An 11,987-nucleotide genomic window follows, 5' to 3' on the forward strand; every position below is an offset into this window, starting at 1 on the left:
TACTGGTATTGAAAAAAAGTGGTATGAACATTCGTAAATATATGCTAGGTATGAACAATATGAACAATATTAAGCAATGTCAATCAAGTCCTGGATCTGCACAGACCCATGAAAAGAAAACATTTACAAATATCTGAAGAAAATGGTACAACATGGCACCGGTTTTATTTACATATATTATTATTATTATCATCATCATCATCATTATTAACTGACATTCTGCGCGAACACGCAATAGTGCGTCTCGCGAGCTAAAACTGCACCAACAGGCGCAGCAGTGAATGTCTTGAAACTTCTTATGACGTGGAGCTAGATTGTTTATCGAGTACGGAAGTGGGTTGAGCACAATTTGGTCCAGTATTATATGTATTTTTGTTATTGTTTTTGCAACAAACGCCTTCAGTCATCCTTAAACTCTTACAATTGATGTGTACACATCCAGCAGATGTGTCACAACGTCGAAGAGCGAATACAAGCAGTGTTTTTGCTGTTCCAGCTGGCTAACTAGCTCGTAGCGTACCTCACCTCGACAGAAAGCTAATTTTTTTCCAATGGTTAGTTTGCCAGAGAGGGTGTTTGGACATGGCGCTTTTAAAGGTATTTTGAATTCGAGCAAAGCGGAAGACGTTACTGGGCTTTATTGCTAAATGAGCGAAAAGTTAAATTCACGTTGTAGGTAGCAGTAATGCTAAAAATAATTTTGAGACCTCACTAAGCCGGTCGGCGGCTAAAAATGGACGAGAAATACAGCAGCAATGTCCTCTCCGGAGGACAACTAGGGATGGTTGAGGTTCCTAATTCCAGGTAAAATATGTGTTAGTTTTTACCCAATATAATTTTGCTGCAAACGTTTGTTCGTGTGAGCGCTTTAATCATGCTGTCGTCTACCTCTGCAGGTTAACCAGGTACATAGTGTTACTGGTCATCTCAAAGATTTTGAAGGCCTTGGGAATATTCGAATCATATGACATCCTAAAAGTTGTTCACATTGTTCAATTCATCTTCATATTAAAGTTAGGGTGAGTATTCCTCCAGTTGATGCTTCATTTATTTCTGCAAGTATACTATTTTCTTCCTTTTAGATTAGATCTATTTATTGGTCCCCGTAGTGGATTCTATTTTTGCTGATCCCGAAATTCAAAATTTCTGTTAAAATTGGAACATTTGACAGCAATATTTGACCGCCCCGTATGAACAAAATCAGAAAGCCCCTATGGTGTTAATTTATTTTGCATGCCTTTTTTCCTTGATACCTTCCCCAATCTTTTTAGGAAGCAGTCAATGCTGACAACTGTAATCAAATGTGTTCATTATTTATGATTGGAAGTCATTGTGTGTGTCATCAATCCCGAGAAAGACCAGACTACACTCCAATGTTCATGAGAAAAAGCAACCTGAATCATGTATCTTTGCTTTACACAAAATGAGTAGTGCTGCGTGTTTTTTTTCTGTTCCATGCCATTCACCACAATAAAAATAAGGGGGCACACCTGTACTACAACAGACATCGGTCTGATTTGGGGGAGACTCATGATTATTTAAAAAGAAAAATCACTATGTGTCTACCGCAGTTCAGATTGTAATTGCTTTAGAGTACAAATGTCAATGTCTCAATCATGTCAATAAATAACTGCAACGTTTTATTATTTTCAGGTCTGCTGTTATTTTACTTGTCTTTCAAAAACCTTTTTCCTCTGGAAAAGTCATCTCTAAAGGACAGGTACAGTATGTTTATTTTTCTTTCTTTTTATGTTAGTAAAATTGCATTCAAGAAAAAGTGTTTCCTGCTTTGGGTTTTTGCCATAGTACGCTAAATAACTCATTTTCTATTATTCTTTCTAGTGGATAAAGTTATTAAAGCACAGTGTTTTCAGCTGTATCATCTCTCTACTGGGCTTTTTTGGTCTCACTCTCTGTGGACCCCTGAGGTAATTCATCTATATATAAAAATCTGCTGTTTTATTGCAATAATACAGGAGTGTTTTTCTCATGCTTTTCACAGGACATTACTGCTGTTTGAACACAGTGATGTTGTGGTGATTGCTCTTCTTGGCGTCCTCTTCACCAGCTCAGGAGGCGGACCAGCAAAGGTAGGCAACTCTCTATTTTAGAATGTGCTACAGTAATTGTTTTTGAGGTGTTTGTGTAATCAGCTTCCTTAAATAATAGACACACATGTATCTACTCACCTGCATTAAGTACAATGCCTTTTTCTGAAGAGGCCTTTATTTTTTAATTGCGTATGAATGGAACCGAGATGTGTTGTTGTCTGGTTGGTCAATGACAAATGAACTAGGTCACTGCCTCCTTTGGAGTGTGTTGGCAATTATTTAATCAAACACTCAGTGTTATCGTTTGCTTCCGCCCCTGCATCCTAGACACATAATTTTTGACAGGGACACGTATTTTTATATGCACGTGGGTCCATCGTATGTATTGTTTTTAACATCAAAATATGATGGATTTTCAGCACAGAAAAATATGAGCAAGGAATGACAATTATTGGGCACAGAAAACGATTTTGCTTGCTCATTGCTCGCTCATAATACCCTTCTCTCTCAACAACCAATCAGCGCTAGCAAAAATACACTGATTTTCTGTTTTGGTCTCCAGTAAAATTGTTTATGTTCACCCTGCAAATAAGCAAACAGACTTGGGCGGGAGAAGGCACTCAGAATTTTTCATCACTCGTTCACGATAGAGGCACAAATATAATTCCTTGAAAAAAAGTGCTTTCTTTAGTAAAATCTCTAGTAATGAAACAACATCAACTTGGCAAATGTTTTAGTATCGGTGACAAGTCAAATAATGCACAATCAGGTAACAATGGCCCAGAAAGTAAAAAGCGAAAATGAAATGATTCGTAAGATCGAGAAGAGGAACAAAACAGACATGTTGAAGCTTAAAAAATTAACACTTAAAAGTAAAAAGCAGATTCTCTTCTGCCAGATATCAGTGTTTGCAATATTAAGAGGATGATGAAAGATGCTATATGTAAGTTCATTGTATTTTTTGTTCACATTGAGCCTTGGACTTACTTTGTCCTTTTTATTGCGCAATTTATGAGACTCCACATTTCTGTTGGGACCCATAGTATTTTAGTATTGTGAGACCCAGGGACTCAACAGTTTTCAGAGGTAAAATTAGCACTGTATACTCCATATATGTTGTATAAACAAGAGATGTTTTCCATTACAACACATCTAACACAAATACCACCTTAAACACATCAGCTTTTTCTTCTGAAGCATTAATATTTAGAATAGAAGTTAAGCACCCATCCACCCATTTTTGAGTTCAATGAAGTGATGCTCCTTTTGCCTACTGCTAACATTGCCTTCCATACTGATGACTGAACTTCTACACATCTGTCTTCCAGACCAGAGGTGCTGCTCTTTTTATCATTGCGGTGATCTGCCTCCTCCTCTTCGACAATGATGATCTCATGGCGAAAATGGCAGAGCATCGTATCCTTAATAGTTCTTTTGTGTTACTGAATAGTGTCTTTATAAATTGGAATATCATGTTTCATTTGTTCCATCCTTGTGGGTCTTAACTTCTGTAATCAGCTGAAGGACATCACGACAGTGCTCTAACCCATTTCCTTTACACTGCCATTGCTTTTTTAGGTGTTGCAGATCACAAAGTAAGCACAGAGTGGATCCTCAATTTTCAAGAGTACTTCCATGTTCCATGTGCAGTGCGATATAAAAGCATCTACCCTCTTTCAGATTTATATATATATATATATATATATATATATATATATATATATATATATATATATATATATATATATATATATCATATATATATATATATGATATATATGATATATATATATATATATCATATATATATATATATCATATATATATATATATATCATATATATATATATATATATATATCATATATATGATATATATATATCATATATATATATATATATATCATATATATATATGATATATATGATATATATATATATATATATATCATATATATATATATATCATATATATGATATATATCATATATATGATATATATGATGCTGCTAAAAGCCAACTGACTTCCACCCTCTAGATCATTCTAAAATGTGCATCTGTATATCAAAACTTGGCATATGTGGGTGACTGATCCGATCTTCCTTTAATGTCTTGAAGAAAAAAAAAATGTGTACTCTTGTGTTATGTCGCTGGACATAGTTACACTGGCTATTCCAACTTTGACCAGCAATAATTAAAATCAAGTGGGAAATTCAAAGTATGGACTGCAGTCCAGTTGACATACTGTTCTGTGTTCTCAACCAAGTAGCTCATGATATGACTGAGTTGTATGTATATGACTGAGTTAAAACTGTTTTAGATTTCCTCCGCGGTGATAGGAAAGGCTTATCTCAGACTCAGTATTCATTTTGTTACCAAGTATGGCACAAACAATTTGGTTCCGGGGACAATTAATTTTTGTAATTATGCATAGTTAAGTTTGAATTATTTTTCTCCCTATGGTACAATCTCACTTTACAAATTGTTTTCATGTTTACTGGAGTTGTCTTTATGAAGTATTAATCTGAAACATTTATCTGTGATTATAAACAAAGTGAAATGCTTTTGCCACATCACCGTATAGATGTACTTTGGTACGCAAGGAAACTAATCACAACATGAACCTGTTTTTCCTCATCAGGGCGGTGTTGTGCTGCTAGTGGTCTCTCTGTGCCTGAAGGTTGGCTTCCACACTGCCACCAGGAAGCTTTCAGTGGAACTTGGCGGAGCCAAGCGCCTCTATGCCTTGGGCAACTTGGTATCTGCTGTGGTACTGCTGCCCTGGGTCATAGTGCTTTCAGCCACTATGGAAGTAAGTGCAAAATGGTTTGTTTTTATGGGAAGGGTACTAACACCCTGTACTTAAGTTAAAGTGTAAGTACTTGTGTAAAGCAAGAAGTAGCAGTAGGCACACAGTTCAAACGGGGCCTGTTATGTCTTACACATGTTCATATCACTCCTTGCGTGTGATGGGGTGCATACCTGCTTTTTCAGTTTTTTTGTTTTTTTTCCCCGCATGTCATACTATAACATTGACATAGAAGAGCCAGTCCAAAGCTGTTGGGCTACTACTTGATATCATTGGTGGAGGCTGGACCCAGCTCTCCTTTGACGACAAAAACTTTTCCAGGTCTAATCTATTAGCCATCAATGTCATTAATTAAGAACTAAAGAAACTGAATTTTAAAATAGAAACCAGTAATAAGTACAATGACTGGTGTTCAAATATAAAAAGGAAAAGTACCTTAAGCACCAGAGTATAAGCTACACCAACCAAAGCCACACCACTATAAGCTGCAGGTTGTAACATCATATATTTACGCAGAAAGATGATACATGGAAGTTTTTATTCCATTTTTGTTTTTTAAAACTTTTTTTTTCCAAATCACTTCGTTACAGCATTATCATGCCTTCAACACAGATTGAACATGCCTGCAATTTACAAACAAGAGTAGGATTAACATATTTTCAACAAAACACCAACAAAGTTGTGTTGTTAGAATACTTCACAAACACATCAGTAACATTCGCTTTTGTGTAGAGAGTGCTCCCTGGTGGTGAGTAAAACAGTTTAAACTCAAAATCAATACTTTGATAGGGTCTTCTGTCTCCCTTTGTTTACCGGGAGATTGCCTTCTGGTGGCTAGCAAAAAGAAAAAGTTGCAGATAAGCCGCACTGGACTATAAACCGCCGGGTTCAAAGTAGCGGCTTATAGCCTGAAATTTACTGTACAAAGTAGTCTGATAAATATAATACAAAACACTGGGAAAAAAAATACTCAAGTACAGTAATAAAGCCTGTGTACTTCTGCATTTCCCATCCCTGTAACCTTTTTGGAATGTTTTCAGGATTGTCTGTGTTACAATAGTTTTTTGCTGTTGCATAGTAAATTTTAATTGGTCAAAAATGAGGCGCAATTAATACTCAATTTATTGACAAATAACCAGGGATAAAATCAATTGATACCTGTTTTTGCATTGAAAAAAATGCTCAAAATTTCAGCCTCTCAAAAGTAAATATTCTCAAATTTTGTTAGCGATGAATGAAAGCAGACATATTATGTTAAATCAAAATATCATATTTGCAAACATCTGGTGGTATTTTTAGGTAACAAATCCAAATTTAGATAAAATTACATACAGTATTTAAAATTTTAGCCGATCATCTGATGTTATGACCCAAACCAATGATTGAATGGAGGAAAAATATACATATATTGTTCCACAGTCAATTTGAGAAATTACCCCATGTTTGAGTCAAGGGATGGAAATCAAGATGTTTTTGAAAACACAATTCTTTTATTACGTGACAAAATATTCTACAGATTCATTGATTGTTAAAATAATCATCAGTTGCAATCCTGGTCATAAATGTAAATTATTTGAAATTTAACATTGTAGGGGACTTTTCAATAGAAATTTAAACATACTTGAAATAATGCTTGTGTATGAGTCTTCTGTATGTTCATAAGACATTAAGTTGCAGACATTTACTTTCTAAAACCAACAGGTAAAACCACATTGATCAAAACTCAACCTTCTTGGCAAAGGTCATGAAGAGACTGACTCATATCTTACAGAAGTCAAGTGATGGACCCATAACACCAGGTGCAAATAATGAGTTGAACCGGCACCATTAGGTATTACTCAAATTAGCAAATCGTCTTCATCCGCAAGCTTTGTAGCAGTTTCAGGTAGCATAGAGCGGGACGGTTATTTGACATTTGCCACAACATAAACGCATGCACATATTTTTATTTTTCACTCATGTTTGAAACTCAGGTTTTTCACTGTTTCCCCGCAGAGTAAAGTGGAGTCATGGTCTGCTCTGATCCTTCCTTTCGCCATGATCATCTTCTCTGTGATGATCCTTGAGTTTTATGTGGAGGCCATCTGCAATGCAAAGATGGAAGTGCAGCGGTGCGCCAGATACGGCGCCATGGCTCTCTTCACCAGCGCCCTGCTGCTCGCCAACTTCTGGACTCACCCGCTGACCGACCAGTTACGCTCCATGAGCAAAGCACCACAGCAGAGCAGTACAGAGCATGTGCTCTCCGGAGGGGTGCTCGTCAGTGCCTTTTTCTTCATTATGTGTAAGTATAATGCAGGTAAAGCTGAGTGTGAAAAGATGTTTTGTGTGTAGTATGCGTGTGGCAAAAAAATAAAAACATAAATATATGTATATGTTTTTTTCATTTTTGAAATAACGGAAATAAATTGGTTCCACCGTGCTGTTTTTTTAGTAATTCAGATTTCCCAGCTTTGATAAATTGTATTTGGCGTTTTTCAAAATACAAGATGAAGGATTACAGTGCACTTACCGTAATATCTCGCTGCCACACACTGTTTTGTGGGATGTCTTCTTTGCAAATAGCAAGTATGGCTTTTGCTACCATGGCAACCGTTGGCAGAATTAGGACATGAGAAGAAACAAGTCTACTCAGGATTTCCAACAAAGCGACTTTGTTCCTATACTTAGTGACTTTTCCGACCACTCGGATGATGATTTAAATTTAAAAAAAAAAAAAAGATGAATGTAGGGACTTTTTGTGGTTTTATCTGACATCTAGAGACTGACTTGTCTACTGTGTATAAGATACTGATGATGTGAGTGTGGAATTCAATTTCGAAATGACTGTGTGGATTTGTCCGTTTCTGGCAGTCAATTTTTATTTGCCCCTTTTATGTATGCTATAGTGGCACACATGCATATTATTAAATGCATTTTTTTTAGAGTTGCTCTCTTCATTCTCCCTCTGCAGCATCCAGTGTCCTCTCATCCCCATCAAAAAAAGGTCAAAAGGGCACCCTGGTTGGTTACTCACCTGAAGGGACTCCTTTGTACAACTTCATGGGGGATGCCTTGCAGCACACATCTCAGTCCCTGCCGCGGTTCATTAAAGATTCCTTGAAACAGATCTTGGAAGAGTACGATTCCAGACAGATCTTCTACTTCCTATGTCTCAACCTGGTATGTGCAGTGCCCTGCTATTGCGTCATGTGCCCTTTGATATCGTAGCTAGGGTCTACTGTGTAGAAAACTGAATTATCATTGGCTTTTACACAAAAAAAGGAAACATTTAAGCCCATCTCATCAAACTCTCGTATGGTCATCACTGTTTGTCCATGCGAACGGAAATAAACTGCTGTAAGTGTAGTTCACATCCTCCGTTGTCAAACAACATTTATGTGTTCCAGGCTTTCACCTTTGTTGAGCTCTTTTATGGTGTTTGGACTAACAGCCTGGGACTGATCTCGGATGGCTTCCACATGTTGTTTGACTGCTCGGCGTTGGTTCTTGGCCTGTTTGCCGCTCTGATGACCCGCTGGAAAGCTACCAGGATCTTCTCTTATGGGTAAAATTGATGGCAAGCCGCCTCACCTTATTCAGTCAAGTGTTTGAACTTAGAATCCCGTGCTTTTCCCAGGTACGGCCGTGTTGAAATCCTTTCTGGGTTTATCAATGGCCTTTTTTTGATGGTCATCGCTTTCTTTGTCTTCGTTGAGTCAATTACCCGTCTGGTGGACCCTCCCAACATAGACACAGACATGCTGACTGTAAGTGAAGTTCCTTTTCCTTGTTCCTCTATGCTCAATCAAACTGATGTTCTATTGGAGCATTCATCTTTTTTTTTTTTTTTTTTTTAACAAATTTCACATTAAACAATATGCGCGCGTAAATATGCACCAAATCATTTTAAATATTTTTTCTTGCCCATCAATAGCCGAAAATGCTGTTGTGCAAATGTGTGAACACACAGGGAGTTGTCCACTTTGAGAACATAAACCTTGTCAAGATTGTCAGGCCTGCCTAGACGTGGAGTCTGCAATTGTCAAACAAAAAGTTAGTGTTACAGAGAAATGGGCACTTAGTGTCTTTGCGACTGCTTACTATTTAAAGATTCATCCCGAAGGCTAATCGCTGGCCATTTTTAGACATCCTTTTTGGAACATCAATTTCATTCCTCAAACTAATGTGCATTTTGGTTGTTTCTTTTCCGTGACTACCTGGTTTGACAAATTCATGTGTTTTGTTCTCATTTAACTCAAAATTCAGTTTTTTTCGTGCCAGAATAAACCAGCCCAAATTGAATGTTGGGCAGTTTTTCACAAGAGTTACGACGAGTCTCTATTATGAATTTAAATGAATTTTATGAGGAAGTATATACTGTGAAGGTAACCAACAATCCCATTCTACAGTATACGAAAGGCTTGGGCCTACCAAAAATGTATTGAGTTAAACGAAGTTCTGTTGGATAATTAAATGCATATGTACATTAAATATTTCTTCACAATTCAGTGAATATTAAAGGCTTCTTAAATTGGTCAGAAAAGATGCCACCATTGTAATCTTGCTCAGAATTTGAATAAATGAATAATTCAGTTATATCTCGAGGCATAAAATGTTTGCCGTCTTGTTATTTAAAGGCTTTTATCGTGGTGTCGTAAACTTTCCATAGTTAACTGTAGGTATGTTTATCACGCTGTATCACCCTTGGCACAATAGCGATTACATTTCTTATGAAATCTGAGATAATTTGGTGGCTATACAGACACACGACGTACGAACAGAGTTGCCTGTAAGTCCTATTTTGTACTATGTGTATTTTATGTGATACCAACCCCGTCGCTGCCATCGGAAACAAACCTTCCACGCAGTACGTATTTCCCCCGCTAATGGTATAGTGCAGGGGTGCCCAATAAAGCTCAGCTGTTTTGAATGAGGCCCTCTGCACTTGATTGATGAACCAAGTGTGATATGATGACGATGACTGATAATTGTGGTTTAATATGACCTTGCGTGATGGCTTCACTAACCAGTTTGTCTTCTACTTTGTATTTTGGATAGCCGGTGTCTGTTGGTGGCTTATTGGTCAACCTGGTGGGAATCTGCGCTTTCAGCCACGCTCATTCCCACGGCGGCAAAAGTTGCTCAGGTCACGATCACGGCCACTCGCACCATGGCCACTCCCACAGTGACCACGGCCACGGAGGTCACGGCCACGCTCACGGCGGGCACGGACACGGCGCACACGGGCATTCCCACAGCTCAGGCGGCGGAGGCATGAATGCCAACATGAGAGGTGCGCTTACTCACGCTAATAAAAACGGCCATCATATATCGGGAGGCCACATGTGACTCTCCCATCTTCCTCACAGGCGTTTTCCTTCACGTCCTGGCTGATACATTGGGCAGTGTTGGCGTGATTATTTCCACCATCCTCATTCGCCAGTTTGGCTGGTTGATTGCTGACCCTATTTGCTCCCTCTTCATCGCCTCGCTCATCTTCCTCAGTGTCATCCCTCTGCTCAAGGATTCTTGCGAGGTTCTTCTCCTGAGAATTCCCCCAGAGCACGAGAAAGAACTGAACAACGCTCTGCTGAAGGTGAGACTAGGAATACAATTGAACCTTCGTTTTTTTGCGGGTTAGGCATAGGCGAAAGGCTGTCTTATTGAGAGACTTTTTTTGTTTTTCCTTTGGAAGAGGAATGTGTTTATAGTGTTGTGGCTGCAGATGGCGCAGCCGCGGACAACGCATAGTATTGTCAACTATGAATGAAGTGGCCCATGGACAGGATGAAATGCTGTGCTACTGTCATCTGATCCCCCCCATTTTCTCGGTTCTGTTCCCAGATTGAGAAGATTGAAGGAGTTTTGTCATACAGAGACCCTCATTTCTGGAGACATTCAGCTAACATGATCGCAGGGACCATCCACCTACAAGTCATGTCAGATGTGGTGGAGCAGCGCGTTATACAGCAGGTCAGCGCCAACTATGACCTTTTAGTTGATGGTTTTGTTACCCAGCAGACTTTGACACCTGAGTTTTTTTTTTTTATTTTTACTGTAGAAGTTATAAAGTCGGGTTGTTTGATTAAAGACCGTCATAATTAGTCTGTGGTCTCTTGCAGGTGACGGCCATTTTGAAAGATGCAGGAGTCAATAATCTATCAGTGCAGGTGGAGAAGGATGCCTACTTCCAGCACATGTCAGGGCTCAGCACAGGATTTCAGGATGTTTTAGCTATGACGCAACAGATGGAGTCTATGAAACATCTGAATGATGGGACGCATATTATGTAATATCTATGGGACCAATTTAAATTTTGATGATTCCGGTGGTTTTTCAATGGACATGTACAGTGTGTGTGTTTTGAATGAATCAGAATATAGTCATTTTTACCTATACTCAGACTTTTTTTCTGTCTCGTCTTAACCCCTTGAGGAAATTTTTACCCTACTCGGGCTTTTAGATGTTTTAGTTATCAAAGGAAAACCATACCAAAAAAAAAACCACTGGGAGGCTAAAATATTTCAAAGCTTGTCAAAACATGTCGACTTTCAATATGTCATCCCTTCTAATTGCTTGCAAATGGGAGGTCGAGAGGTACACTCTGCAGATGTCAAATTTAGCCCATGTCGGGTTCATTTACCGCTATTAAAAATATCTTCCAGTTTGGACATATTGAACACCCGATGTTTTATCATGCATTTCCCCCAATTTTTGCGTTAATTCACAGGATGTTATAGAAATTTTCAAGTTGAGAACACAAAACCACCAGGGGACGCTCGCGGACAACTTAAGACATTTGCAAGCCTTTCAATGACTTTGATGAGTGGCTTAGCCTGACTCGCATAATGCAAAGTTCTTGCAATGCGTTGTGGTATGAATTGTGTCGTTGACAAAAGGTTTTTGTCCAACTCAATGTTGCAGGAACACTTTTTCTGCAGGGAGGCATTTTTTTTATTTTTTATTTTCATTTAACGCATAACATAATAATGTGCATAATCATATGCATATCTGCATATTCCTGCCTGTGAAATCTGTAGCATTGAATAGCTGTTTTTTTTTCTCACAAAATGAAAATTCTTCAACATGAAACAGCCTTGGAATATATAAACAGTATGTATATGTGCAGTACATATTTATGGATGG

General features: G+C 38.2%; 1 protein-coding gene across 1 annotated transcript; it reads left to right on the forward strand.

Annotated features, from left to right (window-relative positions):
- The first annotated feature begins 304 nt into the window (after nt 1-304).
- On the forward strand, nt 305-11,933 carry slc30a5 (solute carrier family 30 member 5). Its single transcript, XM_088435560.1, has 16 exons — nt 305-804; nt 897-1,019; nt 1,654-1,720; nt 1,843-1,928; nt 2,003-2,090; nt 3,380-3,467; nt 3,570-3,646; nt 4,692-4,862; nt 6,855-7,143; nt 7,813-8,021; nt 8,249-8,406; nt 8,479-8,608; nt 9,900-10,134; nt 10,211-10,437; nt 10,686-10,814; nt 10,964-11,933. Exons 1-16 carry the CDS (start codon nt 734-736, stop codon nt 11,132-11,134), a joined length of 2,319 nt encoding a protein of 772 aa, XP_088291686.1. The 5' UTR covers nt 305-733; the 3' UTR covers nt 11,135-11,933.
- Nucleotides 11,934-11,987: the final 54 nt, after the last annotated feature.

This window comes from Hippichthys cyanospilos, chromosome 15 (genome assembly GCF_059441005.1).
Source record: "Hippichthys cyanospilos isolate Australia breed blue-spotted pipefish chromosome 15, RoL_Hcya_1.0, whole genome shotgun sequence".
In the NCBI taxonomy this organism is placed as follows: domain Eukaryota; kingdom Metazoa; phylum Chordata; class Actinopteri; order Syngnathiformes; family Syngnathidae; genus Hippichthys; species Hippichthys cyanospilos.